Source organism: Pelophylax lessonae, assembly GCF_965119305.1.
Source record: "Pelophylax lessonae genome assembly, chromosome: 8".
Lineage (NCBI taxonomy): Eukaryota > Metazoa > Chordata > Amphibia > Anura > Ranidae > Pelophylax > Pelophylax lessonae.
Genome location: NC_138775.1, coordinates 243,830,763 through 243,850,196, shown reverse-complemented (window position 1 = coordinate 243,850,196; position 19,434 = coordinate 243,830,763). Strand labels below are relative to the sequence as shown.

At 36.8% G+C, this 19,434-nt stretch overlaps 1 protein-coding gene across 8 annotated transcripts in view; it reads left to right on the top strand.

Moving 5' to 3' along the window:
• Positions 1-3,897: 3,897 nt before the first annotated feature.
• The window catches only part of ELAVL4 (ELAV like RNA binding protein 4), a 197,714-nt gene continuing 182,177 nt past the window's right edge, over positions 3,898-19,434 (top strand). For 2 of the 8 annotated variants that reach the window (XM_082264981.1, XM_082264975.1), the window contains exon 1: positions 4,319-4,857. In XM_082264981.1, the coding sequence (XP_082121107.1) occupies positions 4,741-4,857 (117 nt within the window). In that variant the 5' untranslated portion in view covers positions 4,319-4,740. Of the gene's footprint in view, positions 4,285-4,317; positions 4,858-12,512; positions 12,903-13,525; positions 13,715-19,434 lie in introns of those variants that run through there. The other 6 variants (XM_082264977.1, XM_082264982.1, XM_082264976.1 and 3 more) reach the window with 6 other exon arrangements.

Below are 19,434 nucleotides of genomic sequence, written 5' to 3'. Positions count from 1 at the left end.
TGAGCACATCAGTGGGAACACTGCAGCTTGTTTTGATGGCATGATGACGCATTCTAGAAGTAGGAAATACCGTGGGGTTGATTTACTAAAACTGGAGAGTGCAAAATTGCTTGCAGCCGTGCATGGTAGCTAATTAGCTTCTAAATTCAGGAAATTTGGCAGTTTTAGTAAATCAACCCATGCATACGTCTAGAGGAAAAGAGATTTAATCTCCAGGTGCAGAAAGGTTTCTTCACAGTAAGAGCTGTGAAAATGTGGAATAGACTCCCTCAGGAGCTGGTTCTGACCAGCTCAATAGATTGCTTTTAAAAAGGCCTGGATTCTTTCCTAGATGTACATAATATAGCTGGAAACTAACATTTATAGGTAAATCCATCGATCCAGGGAATATGTTGCCTATCGGGGGATCAGGAAGGAATTTTTTCCCCTGCTGTAGCAAATTGGTTGATGCTTTGCTGAGGTTTTTTGCCTTCCTCTAGGTCGACTGTGGGTGTGGGATTGTGTATATAGGATTTTATGATTATTTTTTTTTCCCTTTTTCTTTGGGCTGGACTGACTTTTTTTTTATTCAACCAGACTATCTATGTAACTATGTAACCCCTTTATCTCTAGGACATCCGTCAATTTATGGTCTTCACTTTTGCCAATTGCCATCTGACCCAAAAAGGAGAAAAGGGGGTTATTATCAAGACAAAGTATAATACTTATCCGATAGAAGAGACTAAATTCTTACAATGACACCTAGGTCAGGTGCACAGTTACCTCTTTAGACCCTACACAATATCAATTCCTTTCTCCATTGGGAATCTCCTCCAATCTCTGATGTAAACAGCACTGGAGAAAGCAGGGCCCCTGTAGCTTGGGAATGCAGTCCCTATTACACCTTTATTGTCCTTCTAGGCCACTTTTTTTTGTGCTCCAGATAAGTGAAGGAATATATCCTATAAGGAAAGAATTTCAACATAAAATCAAATGCACAATTCTTATTTTTATGTGATAAAGTAATGAAGCAAAGGAAGTTTACAACCATGTCAAAAATATTGTCAGTCTAGACATTGGTCTAAGTGGTCTTCCCAGAAACCCAACCTAAGTATATCGCCTGCTAGAAGTGAGATCAGAGTTTGTGTTTTTGCTTGTATTTGCAACAATTAAAAAGCTATGTATGAGGATTGCAAAACAATAAAGTAAAAGAAAAGTTCAAGGGTACCTACTGTTATTTGTGCCCATTTGATCTAAAATCAGTCTTGAATATAAGTTTATTGTTGAACTGTTTTCACTGAAGCACATTAGTACAATAAACAGGATGCTGATGTATTATTGATTTAACATTTTGAGATACCATAAAGCTACATTGCCAGGATGCTATAAGGTGACCTTGCTGTGGATTTGAGCTGAATTCTGTTGTAGGTGTCCTATTAACCTAGAATTTCCAACAATGTCTGAAAATGAATTTAGGTGGAGTGCCTATATATTTTAAGTAAAAAGTAAAACAATCAAAAGTGAAATGTGTAAAAGAATCCTAAAACAAAACTCAAAACGATGGGACTGTAGTTAAGAATCTCAACAAGGGATCCTTCATATCTTTTGCAACAACCTTTAGTTGTCATATTTTGTTGGCCTGTTTCTTTAAAAAAAAGGGGGATTTCAATCTTTTTTTGGTAAACCAAAAAAGCCATATCATAGGAACATCCTCTATTGGGACTTTAAAGGGCAACCAAATGATCAAAGATCTACGTCATGGGTCACATTGAGTGTAGAGAAATTTTCTCGGGCCGCATATAAAATATATACTATAGTTAAGGTATATAAATAATACAACGCTGCCACGCCCTTCCCACGCCCCCCCGCACTAATTTAACACAACTAGAGGACGATCAAATTAAATGGAATCAGTATACGGAGGTTTACTTCTTCTGAGAGATATTAAAGGATTTGAAGTGGTCCTGGTGGTAGGAGTCAGAAACACTGCACATGCTCGCCCCCCCTCCCCACCCCCAAGGCAGCCTCTGCCTACCGTTAGTTGAAAGCCGCTGTGGCCGTGCCCCCGACCCGACTTCCTTCCTACCCAGCAAAAAAAGAAAGATCATCAGTGGGTAGTGGGCCGCATTGCCTGCGGTCCCAGGCCGCATGCGGCCCCCGGGCCGCAGGTTGGACATGCCTGATCTAAGTTATATAAAACCCTACATCTTTTTAAGACTTCCTAAAACACCATTTGAACAGAAGGATCCTAAAAACTCAGTGTTACTGCAAAAGACCAAGTAAGTTTACATAAAACACTGGGTGTTTACTGGGTGGTACTCCCAAAAACCATTCTTTGCTAAACAACAGCATTTCTAATTGCAGCTCATTTAAATAGAATGGGAAATCCAACACATTTCCAAGTTTGGTCATAACTTCTTCCACAGAGATATTGTGCCACCCTGTAAAGCAAAACTGTAGATAATATTTAGTTTTCAAAATGTGTTCAAACAAAGATACTTACATTACAAAGATACTTACATTACATTCATATAAGAGTACTTACAGAATAATACCACCCCATTGATTTCTAAACGGATACCACCCCATTATGTCTCCCTGGCAGCAAGTTACTCACAAGCAAGGGCTGCATATATCCAAAGTATGACTAGTATGCAAAGTACTGTCCCAAGGGACCTTGTAGCAATAGAAAGGGATAAAAAAGGGATTCTATATTTACTTACTTCTACATATCTGAATAAAGTTACAGTATATAAACACACATAGCATCATCCAGCCATAATATGTTTAGGAAGGCCTATTGACTACAAATATATAGATTTGGAATCATGTAGATGAAAAAGTAGTAAAAAGTAAAGCAGAAAGTCAATCCCAACAACTGTTATTCAAGGCTGTGGGGAGATAACGTCAAAAGAATAAAATACTTACTGCACTTAATGTTAACAAAGGTCCCAATAAGATATGTCTTATAGACAATTGTCCACCAAAGAGTTTTTCCATTAAGAGCATCTCATCGTCTCATTCCACCTTGCTATATAAGCCTACTAGAAGCTCAAACAGATAACTGGACAGAAAATGGAAATGTTGCTTTTTAGATTGCATTACACACAGTAAATATAGGAGAGCTGCAATCATATATGGACCCTATGGATCAGCTAGCAGGCATTCTGCAGTCTTGCCTACTCTAATCTTTATATTTACACCCTAGTCAAAAAGGTAAAATAATTGTCATCCAGCTTTACAATTGGTAGGTAAATGGATTGTTTGGATCAAAAGGTTTATTAAGACACGATGCAGAGTCTACTTTTGATTTAAGCACCCCATTAAAAAAAATGGCAAAATCTCTATCCTTTGTGCTGTCTTTACATTTCCTTGATACCAATTAGATAGTGAATATATCTAAGACATCCCTTCCAACATACAATTGCAGCAACCGAGCAGTAAAGAAATCTTCATTTTTTTTTTTTTTTTCAACCGCTCAACTGGTTCTGCATAGAAAATAGCACTGCACCGAATGTAAAGATTCACATTACCCTGTTGTACGCTGGCCTAGTGCAGCGATAACACATTAGACATTTTCTTTGCAAGGCAAGATATAACTATATCCCAACCTATCTCGGATTCTATAAATTAGGTGTTAGTTTGCAATATAACAGGCCAACGGTTTATTTGTACATTCGGACGGAATGCAGATAGGACGATTGTGAGGTTTACATTGATGCAATGCATAAGATGAATCTTTGGATTGTTTTGGAATGTAGAAGTATTTCTTGAGTGGTGATGGGGTGGGAGTAGGGGGGGGGGATATTAGTAGGCAGTGACAAGTGATGGGCTGTGCAAGGGTTGATTGGAGGGACAGAAGTCATGGTGCTAGCTGTTAATATACCTGTTTCAGCACATCCAACCAAAAAGCTCCAGGTTTCTCTTCGTTCTCAAGGTTATTTGCATGTGTGCTCACAATCCACCTGGTGGTGATGCTTTGAATTGTTACTTTGAAAGAATACTTTTAACACCAGCCATGTTTGTAGCAGTGTAACCTTGCAAGGGAGCAGTCCATGCTGCTATATCCATCTGTACTCTACGTGCTTGATCAGGGGGAAAATCCAGCAAGCTGAACAGAGGCTCTGATGTGCGAACTCTAGGGAATCTTCATATTGACTCTCTTGGAGAAAAAAAAAAAAAAAAAAAGAACAATTCGGACAGACCCCTTTGCAGACGGAGCATAGCAAAGGCTCCTTTTTGTTACTCTCTGACAAGATGTTTGAAATCACCAGGACCCTTAATGCTGCTTTGTTAAATAATGAGGTAACAATTTGACACTTTCTTATGCGAGTCTAACAATTTTTTTGCCTGCTGACTTTAAACTGCTGTAATGAAGAATTATTTCCAATTTTTCTCCTAAATGAAGACAAATTAACCTGATCTTGACAATTTAAAAAAAAAAAAAAAAAAAAAAAGAGGGTTTGTTGTTTGTTTTTTTTTTCTTTTTATCGAAAAAAATCAAGAATCTTTTTTTTTGCTGTCTTCCCTCCACTGATCTTTAAACCTCTTTGCAGCCAAGCGGGCTTCCAGTGTATTGCGTTCCTGGTCCTTTTGACAGCATAGAGGTTAATGAGTGCGTCAGTCGACTGCTGTTGCCTATGATAGTACGAAGTATGACTTGCAAGCTGCCCAGAGTAGGTGTTTATTAATGCTGAATTGGCTTGTGGTGTAGCCCATCTGGACCATAAGAGACGCTGCAGATTTACTTGTGATGTTAAGATGTCCATACCGTTTGGAAAGGATGTTTGCTGGAGACAGGCTGAGAGATACACTATGAATCCATCTCTTTTACATGCGTCTGCTGCCACTAATGACTTACAAGGCTGCTCATTTAGGGTAAGGCAATCTAATCACCTTTTGATTTGATTTTGGAGGAATTGGCTGTGCACGAGTTCCGTGTCTGTATTGTTTTTTTTTTTTTTCCTCTCTTTCTCCTTCCTTCTCTTTATGCTGTGCAGTGTCTGCCTGAGCCTAGATTATCCTAGCAAGTGCAGAATGCTGTGTGCTTCACCACATCTCAGAGTTAATAGTTTGAGTGAAGCCCTAAAACTAGCTGTACAATGTTGATGAAGGAAATGGTTTTCCCAGTTTGACTTTGTAGTAATGAATCCACTGTATGTTTTGCCCTACTTGCATTGTCTTGTTTTATATGCTATATGCAAAAACTAAGCCATGAAACATGCATTATTTACAAGAACAATAATGCCTCTATAATGCAAGGTGAGGTATAGACAGAATCACCAAGGATTTAAGTTGATTTTACTGCATTGTGGATAATAGAGAGGTCATGTGCTGCAATCTGAACAAGATTTGTGCAGTTTATACCTTGTAAATGGAATAGGTATTGTCCCTATAGCAAAGGAAGATTTACGGTACCATAATGCATTGGTTTATGTTTAATTTAAAAATGCATGTTACATGGGCAACAACTTCATTTACCATAGTATTCTATACTCTTGAACTTGATTTGTTTCTACTTTTTCTCTTGAAAAGAGAAACTATGATAAGTATAATCTTAAAGTGCATTAATATTGATATATTCGAGATCGTATAACTCGTGAGCTATATATATATATATATATATATATATATATATATATATATATATATATATACATATATATATACCATATATATATATATATATCTATATCTATATCTATATCTATATATATATATATATATATATATATATATATATATATATATATATATATATATAATAGATAGATATAAATATAGATATATATATAATATATATATAATATATATATAGATATAGATATATTGCTGTGAATGTATTTTATAGCACATACCTGTATGTTAATATACTGATGGCACCATAGGCCAGTTAGACTAACTATATTTAGAAATATGCAAAGTTAGAATATTCGCATATTATTAAACTAAGATGAAAAAAAAATGCCTGTTCTAAATAATAATAATAAACCTTTCATACATTACTCTTGATGAACTTTGATTTGTTACCTTAATTATTACTGTGATGTTGGTGTTGTTGAAACTATTGCTGAAGGCTTTAACATCCCTAATAGGTAAAGTGTTTTGTTTTTTTTTTTTTTTTTTCTTTTTCTTTAAAGTACAATATTTGCTTTAGTTTTATGTGATTGTCAAACACTCAAGGGTTAACTGATAACTTTAAGGCTTTAGTAGATAGCGCCCCCTGTGACAGCATGCTGGTACTTAAATCTTGTAGCCTTAAGCTATAGTGCCACATAGGGATGCCTTTAAAACCAACATGTTGACATATAGGAAAATACAATTGCATATGTTTATATTAAAGCGGTATTTGAAAAACTTGTCAGCTAGATCAGTAAATTGCAGTTATAGGAAAGCTTGAAAACAAAGTTTTCTTGATTTTCTGCATATATCGCTAAATATAAATATAGATAGTAATAGTTGACAACAATGCACATTTTATTATTCCATGTTAAACAAAAAAAAGTTACACCACCAAAGTCATTGATCTTTAAGATAACATTGTCTTAAAAAGAGCGTAAATGGCATCAGGCATTCTAATACATTTAGGCAGGGCTTTTTTTCAGCTGGAACTTGGTGGAACTCAGTTCCACTCCCTTTGGCTCAGGCCCTTTGCTCCCTGCTCACCACTATTACTTGTAAACACAGGGTCGTGGTTGAGTTCCTGCACCTTTTTTCTGAGAAAAAAAGCCCTGAATTTAGGTATGGATTGACTGGACTGCCAAAAACAAAGTTGGGTACTTTTTCTTGCAAAAGAGTCCTGCTGATGTTCAGAATGTTATTATTAAAAGAGATTTATAAAATCTCAGAAGAAAATGTTTTTGAAGCTTGTGCGAATCAAAAGTGTTGAAACGTAGCTTCCAAAGGCTTGGGCCCTTTTCTAGCCAGGGTGGCTACATGGCAGCTTTGCCAGCACCATTACTTTTTCCCTAGGTGGGAACATCGTAGAAAGATTGATGCAAGGTCATGCCACTCAATCTTCAAGCAGGTGTCAAAGAACCCCGGAGTGACAGCTAAGGATCTGCAGTCATTATCCTGCACTTGATAACACCTGTTATCAAGTATGGTTCATGGGAGTTTGCCACAGAGGAAACCACTGTATTTCGGAAAACAAAATTGCTGTCCATTTTAAGTAATCTAAAGACCACCTGGATGTTCCTCTGCACTAATGCAACCCTATTCTTAGGACAAAGAAGACAATAGGAAAACATTTTTAGTGATGTATGTAGTGTTGTGTTTTGAAGGAAAAAGAAACTCTGGATGCGAATACCAAAACTTGCTCTCAACTCAGAATCATAATGGAGAAGAGCATAATGGCTTGGGAATGTAATGATGTCTTAGGGCCTGGAGCTCCTTCAGTCATTGAGGGATTAGTCATTTCCAGTTTGTATAAAAAATTGTACTGCAAACGTCCGTGTGTCTGTCCATGATTTAAAGCTCAAAAAACATTAGACCAAGCAAGCCGGCAATGATTCAAAATACAGGCGCATGTAAACAACATCAAAAGACATTATACAGGTTGCAATGTTCAATGCAGACTCTTGACTTCTAGTCTGTCGAAAAACGGTGCCATAATCAGAAGCGGGATATTCAACACATCCCAAAAATAAGAATAAAAGTAAACTTTTTTTTTTTGTAAAAAAATAGGTTAAATACTTCCAAAGCAATGTACAGGTCTGATTAGCAGCCATAGAAAGCATTTATTTAAGGCTCCATCAAATTCAGTTCCACTAGTTATTAACTTTATTGGCTTCCATACTATTTTCATAAATGACCTTGGCTAATTAACCTATTTGCCAATAAAGGAAATGTAAAACACTCTATGTATGTCAATAAAACTGTATTCTTCAATAAAACTCAAAAATAATCACATCACATTTTAAGTGCTAATTCATGCAGAAATCAAGAAACATTGTTCCCAAAATTTTCTCACGAATGTATATGGGTTTAATTTATGGGGATGTATTGTAATGATTATGTCATTGTATACCAATAAGTAATGGGACAGTGCTGGTTAATACATTCCACCATTTGCGTTGTGGTATACATTTATCATATACTCTACTTTGTTTTAGAGACCCTAATTGTTTAAGACAGTGTACGTGCAGTTCCTCTGTATTAGGTGTAGTAACTATGTGTAAAGTGCAACATCTCTTACAAACCAAACTAATTTCACATTTGAGATATCTGACTAGAGTAAACCAACATCCTATTGGTTGCCCTGAGTTACAACACTTTGAATATAGCCATAGCACTGCGCACTGCCTCATTAAGTATACATTGCAATTTTAACATTCTGTTACTAAATCAATACATAATGGAGACATAAAATGAGGTCCCCCCCCCAAAAAAAATGTCAGAAAAGTAAGACTGGCCATCTGTGTAGTTTAGCGTTTCACGAAATACATAGGAAGTAAGCTATCGTGCTAGGGTCATACTCAAACAATAACTTTGTATCATCTGAACTAAAGAGCTAATGTGGTTTCTTCATAGATACATTCTTCTAAAGGTAGAGGCTACTTTGCTATCTTAAAGCAGATTTAAACCCAAAAATAAACATTTATTATACTGCAGATTACCAATTCTCAGATGTGATGGCTGCATTAGTTTGCTTTTTTTGTAAGGCTTTCTTTCCCTTATTTTTTTCTGGTGATCCAGCCAGTAGGTCTGTTGATTTTCAACAGAGCAAGCTATCTTGCAGATGTGGCAGTTAGGGGGTTGAAACAAATCTTTTACTACTGACAGAGGTGCTTAAATCATCCTTTATTCTGGTAAAACCTTTATCCCAAAAGGAAAAAGAAAACTGTTGCTGTAACTGCTTATAAAGTGTTAGCTGCAGTTTGGCTTCAATTTGTTAGTGTATCTAAATCCGCTTGTACATCTAACACTCTTCTTCCCCCAGACTGACAATGCTGCTGCCCAGAGGTGTCCCAGTGCTTCCTCTTCCAGAGTAGGGGCACTGGAACACACAGGAGGTTACTGGTCAGATCAGCAGGTGAAAAGAAGGGCAATGCAGCCACCACATCTACTGATTGGTAAGCTGCAATATATTACATTTTCGGTTTTGCGTTAAGCCTTTCATGTCTGACAACCCTACTAGAGAATGTCAAGCTATGCTGGGTTTTCTTTCTTAAGGTACACCTAGAAGTCCATGGGTAGGTTCTACTGGTGGGGAAAAAGGTTTTGGCCTAGGCTTTTCTCTCTAAACCAATGGTGTACTTACTAATAACTACTCAATAACTATAGGTAGTAAGGACTTTTTTGGATATCACAAAGCTGTCCTAACTTTTAGTCAAAGAATTCATAATTCAATATACACTAATAAACTTAAAACAAACTTTAAAAAGGAAAAAATGGGAAGTTCCCCTGGGGTGGGATTTTTTAGGCACAAAGTAATAGAGAAAATAAAAATAAAACAAACTTTAGGTAAAGACATTTAAAAAATATTGAGCAACCTGTAGCTTGTCCAGTAGTTTTGGGGTTAGCCCTGGTTAGCCATAGGAAAATTCTCAAAACAATCTTGTAGATGTTACACTTTTACCAAAATTGACATTTTAGTAAGGCTTGCTGCGTTCAGTAGGTTCCTAGAAGGACGAACGCAATATGACAGAAAAGAGGCCAGAATGCCTGGGGTGTAAAATTCTTTAGTTACGCCTCAATAGATTATCCAAAATATTCCACCACTTTAGGCATGGTGCTAGAGTAATGTGCCAAAAATTATGGTAAGCAAAGTTGTCTGCCTATCAGCAAGTAAAGCTACGAAGTCAAATTTCTACATCTCCAAAATAATGTGCCATGTATTTTACTCCCAGATCTCGTCCCATGATCCTTTGCTTCAGAATCTGGTGCACGGATAGGCTGCCATATTTTCAATAAGCTAAATTTGATCTTCCAGTCACGTATTGCCCTCCCATTCTATCTACAAAATTTGTCTTCTCAGAAAATCTATATGATAATCATCTCTTCCTGCTCTGACATTAATCACTGAAACAAAAGATCCCACAAAATGCTTGTATTATGGAATGTCTGATATCATAGCGCCGCCACAGAAAATATTAGGCAAAACAATACGCACATGAGACATGGTGAATTGCTGTTTTTGCCCATCATTTATGCAAAGAAATGTTCAAAGAGGTCTGTGGGTAATAAAACAGGGTTGCATATTTTTTTTGACTTTGAAGCATAAGTACTGGTAGGTGCTGTAGGAATCTTTTTGTCTTGGTTACTCCATTCCTCAGTAAGACACGAGTAATGCATGGCTACATTACGAACAGCTTTGTGTATATATTTGAGTTTGTTTGGTGAAGTATTCATAGTTACATAGTAGTTGCGGTTGAATAAAGACAATAGTCCATCCAGTTCAACCTGTGTAGGTGTGTGTGGAAGTATTCATTTCCCATAACCCTAAATGTTTTGATCTTGGAGATGTACGTCCAAGAGTCTTTTAAAAGTAGCCATACTCCCCGCAGTTACTACCATTTGTGGAAGCGACTTCCACAATCTTATTGCCCTTACTACCCTTATTCAACTGGGGTTGATTTACTAAAATTGGAGAGTGCAAAATCTGGTACTTCTCTGCATAGAAACCAATCAGCTTCCAGGTTTTTTGTCAAAGCTTAATTGAACAAGCTGAAGTTAGAAGCTGATTGGCTACCATGCACAGCTCCACCAGATTTTGCACTCTCCAACTTTATGAAATCAACCCTACTGATATTCTACAAAGAGCAGTGACCTATAATACCCACGTGTTCTTAGAATTCAGAAGGGAAGAATGAATTCTGATTGGTTGCTGTAGGTTACTGCATGATCCACGTTGATCCTTAGTGAGTACTCCTGGTGGAAGGTTTCTCAAACACCTATGTAGGCTTCAGTCAACATGGGCACTTTGGCAGCATAACACTTACCCATCTGTTTGTTGGCCCATACAAAGTCAACAAATAATCCAGACACCTACAACTTTAATATCACTACCTGGCTTGTTTAAACAACTGGTTGAGTCCATAAACTAAAAAAATGTGTTCCTCACCTATGTTTTTAGGAAGAATAGCCAATGGTCATTGATATTATTATATCATGAATCAAGCTATTGTTTTAGAAATATGCCATTCCCCATAATTGAGGAAACAATGTTTTTAGGAAGAATGGCCAACTGGTGATTGATATTATTATATCACGAATGAAGCTATTGTTTTAGAAATACGCCATTCTCCATAATTGAGGAAACAATGTTTTTAGGAAGAATGGCCAACTGGTCATTGGTATTATTATATCATGAACTAAGCTATTGTTTTAGAAATACGCCATTCCCCATAATTGAGGAAACAATGGTGGTCATAAAAAAGGCCAACAACAGCATGCCGTACAGTATATACAACTTTTCATTTTTTTTCTCCAATAACCACAGCAGCATTTCCTCACCAAAACGTAAAGTTGCTTTTGAATCATTTTTTAATATTATCAGCATGCTCGGAGTAGCAGAAAAAAAAAAAAAAAAAAGACAAGCTATTCCCCGAGGGATTGACAATTATGTATAATTTAGAGCCGAATATTCAATTAACAACTTTGCTGACCAGCAAGAAATGGGTCTCAAGGTCAAGTGAATAACTTTCTCCTGTCTTCTTCAAGTTTACAGTCTTGGGGCAGCAGATTTAGTGTCTTTTTTTTGTGCTTCTTACGTAAAGGCTGATGCAGAACCTCTTTGCTTGCATCAGGGACATCAATCACTTCTCTGTTTGACAGCACCATCCCATAATTATGCCAAAAATACACTGGCTGTGCTCACAACAAAATACATGAATAAAAATACAAAAATAGATAAAGCACTTAAAATAGTAACTGAAATTATTGCTGTTCTTTTGTGTTAAAAAAAAAAAAAAAGTTAATGGAATTATATAAAAAAAAAAAAAAAGCAAGAATGAGAATTAGTCTGAGTATAGTTCTTTGTGCAGCTCTTGTTGATTAGTTGTATCAGGAGGACCCTTTTTGTTAATGATACCCGGGTTGTAGGTTGTAAACAAAGCAGCAAATGGCATTGAAAGACCTCCTTCCCCACCATCATTGTGCTGATTCTGCCCCCCCCCCCCCATCCTTTATTCAACTCAGAGTGTAATGTTAAAATCAATAATTAGGATTAGTACAGTTAGCATGCTAGGAATGACCCGTGAACTGATATTCTTCAGCCAGAAGTTCCCAGCTGGTCATTTATGACAAATACAAAGAGCATTTCAGGGACCGTCACTGAGCCATTAACCCCCAGGCTCCGGCAGCAACATATGTCACAGAAACTTGTGGAGAAACCCATTGCAGCAGGCAAACAGTTAAGCTCCCAAGCCTGATAGAAGGCAATTTCAATAGCACCTTGCCTAGCCCCACCTCCTCCAGCCCACTCAGCCAATCAGATACTGCCTTTATCTGACAGATAGTCCCATAAATGCATGCAAGCATCTAGCCAATTTTCAAGGCAAGGCTGTATCCAATTTTCATATCTACACCCTACTTTCGAGAGGCATCATCACAGTCCCTCTCTCTCTGTTTTTTTTCCTTTCTTTTTTTTTTCTTTCCTTATTTTTTGTTTAGATTTTTATTTATTTTCCATTGTTTGCCTTGTTCTATGTGTTAGCAATTCATTTATTTATTTATATTATTTATCCATTTATTTATTTTTTTTAACACGAGTTGTTGGGATATTTTTTTTTCTTCCTGGTGTGGTTCGTGGATTTGGAAAAAGACATCAGAAAACAAAAATTAAAAAAAACTTTTCCTTTTTTTTTTTTTTTTTTTTTTACAAATACAAATACCTAATAAAGCATTCTTGAAAATAACAATTACCAGGAGAAAAGTCGGAGCACACAGCGAGACACTAATAACCTTTAAGAATGGTGATGGTAGGTGGCACCTTATTTTATTTTAACGTTTTTTGTTTTTTTTTTTCAAGTTCCATTCAGTTTTGCAAGTCTGTCTTGTCTGCATCTCTTGTTAATGCGGTCTTGGTGTTCCGTTGCTTCGGTGATCATAGTGGTTGGGCTCCTATTTTTGTGTGTGTTTCTCGAGTGATTTGTCACGTGCAAATAGAATTCTTTTCTTTTTTTTTTTTCTTTCAAGGACATTTTTTTTGTGTTGTACGCTAACACCATAGACCTATTGTCATAAAAAAAAATTAAAACGCCCTATAAAGTATGCGTTCGCCCATTTCCATCTAACCTCTGATACTGTGTGAGCTTTCATTTTTACCATTGTGTTTCTGCACAAAGACTCTCAAATTCTAGTGGAAAAAAAAATATTACAATGAAAAAAGACCAAGCCTTTAAAAAAAAAAAAAATAGCATCTCACCCCTTCGCTGCTAATTTCGGTTGGTCTGCGTAGTTGGTATGGTAATCTTTCATGAGAGTGATTTATAGGGGTTTGGTATATGCTGCATATTGTATTTCAGAGTTCCCTGCCGTGACCTCATAAAAGAGGAGGAGGCTGGCGTGTGTTACAGCGCGCACTCCGTGTGAGTGTGTGTATGTGTGTGTGTGTGTATGTGTGTGTGTGAGAGTGTGTGTGTGCGCGTGTGTCCTTCGTAGCATCTCTTGCCAGCGCTACTGTAAGAAGGAATGTCAGCTTTTACATAAGGCTCTTTTTGGGTTTGACACTGTGACACACTAGAAGGCTCCATCTCAATAATCACAGATGGAGTGGAATGGCTTAAAGATGGTAAGTGGATCGCGGTGAATTGTATCTTTTTTTTTTTTTTTTTAATTTTTGTTCCGTTTTCCCGTTTCAGACCGCAAGCAGTTATTTCCATTTACAACTGTTTTTCTCCTTGCCTTTTATTTTTTAATGAGAAATTCATGCACTAGCTTGTCGAACGCCTCACTGCTTCCTTCAGCGTGTGCTGCAGCCAATCTAGGAAGGGTACCTTGACAACTATAATGTCAGTGAACGTCTATCACAGAATTACTTGATGCTGTGTAGTCTTCATTTGAATTACATGAGTCTTTGGACGTGTCAGCGGCTTTTTTTTTTTTTTTTTTTTTTTTTTTACACCGCCGTTGGAAGCTTTGTGCCTTAAAGCACAAAAAAAAAAAAAGAAAAATTGCTGCAGATTGCACATATGTTAAATAAGTACAGCTGCCTTTTTTTTTATTATTATTGGCCCAAAACATAGACCGTGTAGCTACTTGACGCTCCTTTTGTGTGCCTTTCTGACAATGGGTATAAAGTGGCACACTTGAATCTCACAGTCATGACCTGCATGGCATGTCGTTGAATGCTGCGGGGACCCGGGGCTCTGTGTCCCTCCGATTCCTTGCACCCCCCTCTTACAAATCTGCCATGGACTGCAATATTAAAAAAAAAAAAAAAAAAATTATTAAAGATACTTTCCAATTCTAGCAAATTGAAGCTTCCTTATCCACACCCAGTGCCTTCATTCTCAAGGAATTGTCTTTGTCTGCTTGTTTTGATGGGTGTAAAACAAACAAGATTAGATGGAGCATTGTAAGTGAAAGCTATCGCTCCAAGGGGAAGCCAGAGAAAGGTTGCCGAGGAAACGGCTAGGGAAAGAGGCGAGATAGGGGAGCAGGTGGCAATCATTTGGGAATATAGCAAGCGGCGTGAAAAAAAAAAAAAAAAAAAAAAAAGACCGGGGTTACCTCTATTATCTGCTCTCCTTTAAAGCAGTCACAACTTTAATTATTCTGCACATATAGGTGCTAATTACAGCTCAAGCACAGATGTACAGTGAATCACTAAACACTATTTTTAAGCATCTGTTTCATACTAAGCAGGGTGTGTATTTTATATAATTTAAGGAAGGGAAAAAAAAAAAAAAAGAGCACTTTTGCTTTAAGTTTGTGGGTTACAAACATGGATGGTTCCCTGCAAAATTAAACTTGATTTTTTAAAATAATTACCAAATATTCAAAGTTGAATTTTAATGTCCTCACTAATTATTTTTACACTTTGGCTTCAAAGTAGGAGGAATTTTCCGGTAAGCTTTTTGATTTTGAAGGCTTTTTTCTTTTTTGTGTTATTTTATTTTATTATTTTTTTTAGTACACGTGGTATATTCAGGTCTGAGGTTGTCCTCATAAAGGAAATATTTTTTTGGTGTAGTTTTGATTAAGGTGTTAGACTTTATGAACAGTAGTACCGTACCAAATATAGTATAATTTATAAATTCCACAAGCCCTGGCTTTTTGTATCACCTTGTTTTATAGGATGTGCTCATAGTTATGGTCTTATATTTGTTCTATTACAAAAGGTTGTATTCTCCTGTGGAATCTTTGCTCGCTGTGTACCAACTGTGAAATATCAAATGAAAGTTAGAAGAATCCATTTACATGCATCCATGTCTAGGCTTTTGTTATAGGGGAGAAATACATTCCGTCGTCAATATAGAGGGGACATTTAAACCCTGTAATCAAACGATGTGTTTTTCACTCCAGTGCACACTACACTTCAATTTATGTCTTGTTTACTAAATGAAAAATGCTATAGACAGATAGTGTAAGAGTTGGTATTACAACACTTGTATTAAGTGCATTGTCAAATGACATTCCTTACTGGTTACAGTAGAGTATCATTTAATAAGTGTTGCTAAACATGCCAGTGTGTAGGGCAATTAGTGTGAGTATGTCGCCTATATGTGTATGTTTGACTGTATGATCTTGGGTGTGTATATATGTATATGCGTCTATAGATGTGTATTTTTGATAACACGTCCATTTTTTAATCTCTCTTCCTATCTGTCTATCCATCCGTTCCTCCATCCAACTTGTACAAGTATTTAAACCACACATATTGTTACTTTTCAATTACTCTCCGGTGTGCCTGTGGCTACTCGATGCCGATCGCTTTATGTTCATGCCACTATTTGCCCATTTTTAGTTGGAAAACTTAATTGCGCTTTGATTAACTTATTGCCAGACACTTCCTGTTTGCCTCTTGCCTCTAAGTCAACCAAAGGTTTCCAAAGAAAAGGGAGTTAAAAAAAAATAAAAAATCACAGTTGACTTAAAATCGCAAAATTGTTTCATAAAAGGACACATGTTTTTGCTGGTGTTCTTTTTTTAAAGAATTTATAAGTATATAACAAGTAGATTCCCCATATTTCAAATATTAATGGAAGGCATTGTTGAAACTTGAGTTTTTTCCAACAGTTAAACTTGCAGCTTGGAGGATATTAGTGGCTGTTTGGCCGCCTTTGAAATGAGATGGTATAAAGCACGGATGCAGCTCGCTTGATCGCAGCGTTGGTTTCTGGGGCAGTGTGCAAGTAATTGTGTTACAGTTTTTGAGCAAAGGACACTCAATCACAAGCTCTATAGGGGGTATGATCAAGGATTTACTATCAAAGGATTGGAACGGCATTGGAAAACTTGGAATTACAGCAATTGAGAAAAACACTAGAATCCACGTAAACAACACCTACAGCTTTGGACACATAGGGCAGTGATGGTTTGAAAAGTACAGTAACTTATAGCAACCAATCTGAAAGCATCTCTGAACTCATCCTACCACAGTAAAGTAAAGCCTCATTTTCTTTAGGTTACTATACTATGCATAGCCACATTTATTGTTAGTTGCAATGGCTTACTGAAATAGTCAGTTTTATTCTTACTAAAATATCCCAATGTCATTTATAAAAACTCTAGCCTACATCAACCAACCATACAACATACTGATGTGTTTGGAATATTCTGGCCACTGTGCCCTTTTAAAATTCATTACCTTTGCTGATTTGGTATTGCTTTCCTATCAAGTTGCCTGTGTATTGTGAATCATATTTATCCAGGTTTATTCAGTAACACAGTGTATAGAGCAATACCGATGTTTTATTTACTATCATAATAAATGTATTATAGTCTAACTAATAAAAATGAATTTTGATTGGTTGTCATGAATTATTGCACCATGCCTTTGCTTTTTGCCTGCCCCTGGCCGAAACACTGTAGAAGTTTCTATTAAGTCTTGTGCCCTAAACCATCAGTGGTGTTTGTACTCTACACAGTCTTTTTACACCTTACGGTGTTTCCATAAATATTAATAGAGATTATGTTTAACTCATAAGACAAAAACTCATGCTGAGAGTGCAGTAGCCCAAAAGGGTCCAATCAGTAGTCATCCTTCATAGTCTTTATTACTTTCATCTGATGTAAGGAGAAGCCTGATTGGTTGTTAGGCGTAGTAGCAGTTGGCACATCACCTGAACTGCCTTATTAAATAAATTCCAACAATTTGACAGATGCGTTAAGGCCCAAATGTGCCGAGGCCCTTCCTATCAAGCCCAAGGCTTGACCGTAGCCTTTCTGTTTGCAGCAACAGGATCTGCTGCCTATTGTGAATTTTAAAAATCCAATTTCTGTGATTCTCTTTGTTCTGAAAAGATCAGTGTCTCACAGCAGCCACTGATTTGCATGGATCCCCCCCCCCCCTCCTTTTTCTGCTTTACCTCTTTGTGTGCCAAAAGGATGAGGCATGAACGCTGTATAGGTCCTGCATTCAGCATCACAACCAGCTATCCCATTTGCCTTGTAGGCTGTTCATCTAAGTAGGTGTCCCATCCCTGCTGTGTGTTTAGCCAGCTTGGGTAAAATGACTGTGAATGTGCATATGGTATGAAGAGAAAAAAAAAAAAAGAGAGAGAAAGACAGAACGATAAATCCCCTGAGAGGTTATATGGTTACTAGACTTAGTCTCATGCTTGTCCTGTCTCTTTCACACACCATGTCTTCTTCATGGGACAGTTTAATGTATAGATGTGTAGAACGAGCACTGCAATGCAGTATTTTTTTCAATGTCATTAGGGTGTTTAGGGTTAAGCAGAGATTGAATTTGGCCGGGTATGGTCAAAAAAACCCACACATCTGATTCCATGCTGGAGGGGGGGGGGGGGGACCCATCAACAAATAGCTCCTCCTTCTGTCATTGTGCTCCTAAATGTCTTCAAGGTTGACTAATTATCCACAAAGGTGACAGCACATGAAGGTTAAACGATTAGCTAAATGTGTGCCTTTTTTTTTTACTATGGGATCGACCATGTGGAAAAGATTATTTCTCAAAAACAAGTCATAACTTGAACCAGTGTTTGGATGTCTGTCCAATGTTTTGTAAAATATTAGCTTTTATTGGGAAAAAAATATAGGCAACAGACAAAATAAGGCTATAGATGACTGTAAAAGTCTACCATAAGTAACAGACTAAATAATCTTTAGGAGAAAAAAAAAAAAGATGGTATCTAAAGAAGGTCTACATCCAAGCAGTAAGAACCCTTTTAGAGTTGTGCAGTTATATAGTTATGTGTGTGTGCATACATGTGCATGCATACCTCTCTCTCTCTGTTGCTTTTAGTGTCTTTGAGCCCTCTGCACACACACACATATATATATATATATATATATATATATATATATATATATATATATATATATATATATATAGATAGATAGATATATAGATATATATCTAGATCTAGATCTTTATCTATCTCTCTCTCTCTCTCTCTCTCTCTATATATATATATATATATATATATATATGCACACCCGTGTACTTCTATACATAATATATCTTCCCCAGCTGTATTTGATTTTTCCAAGTTCTGGACATGTGTGCCTTGAAATTTTGGGCCCTAAACCTGTCCTTGCTCTTCCCTTTAGCTCTGCACGATAGTGCACATATATTGCATGTATGATATATTTAATATTAAACATGTTACATACCACTGTGTATCTTCCAACCTTGCTTGGAGACCTTAAAAGTACAATTTTTTTTTTTACCAGTATCTTACATGATTACATGTAAAGTTTTTCAATTTTACTTAGAGGATTTGATGACGCAGCTCTACCCCATGTCTTTTTTTTTTTTTTTTGGTCCATTTAGCCCCCACCCCCCAACCCCCCACAGTGTTACAGTAACTATATTGACATTTTCTGAGATATACCTATGTGACAAGCGATAAATCATAAAATGAGTGATGCATTACAGATGTATGCTCCACAGCCTCTCTGACAACAAAACCGTTAAAATAAGCACATTAATGAATATATTAGACATTCTAGCAGTCATCTTATTACAATGATTTTCAGTTTGAATCAGGTCTGATTTTCGCAGTGGCTGCAGGCGTTGTTTTCCAATGGGAAAGGAATTTATGTATTGCATACTCAATTGTTTCTCATTACATTGATTTCAAGGGACCTTTAAACGTTGCGGTTATGCGTTGACCTCTGACCCGGCGCTCTGTCACTCTTGCTCCACAGTAAATGACAGTCTCGTAAAAATAAGCACTGGGAAGCAGCCATCCAGAAAACGGGAAAGAAAGTGACGCATTAAAGAAACGGTTACAATGAAAATACACGTAGCTTCATGACTGTTAATAACAGAGAGAGGCAGCACAAAGCTTCTTGTCAGGTGAAATGGACTTTCTTATT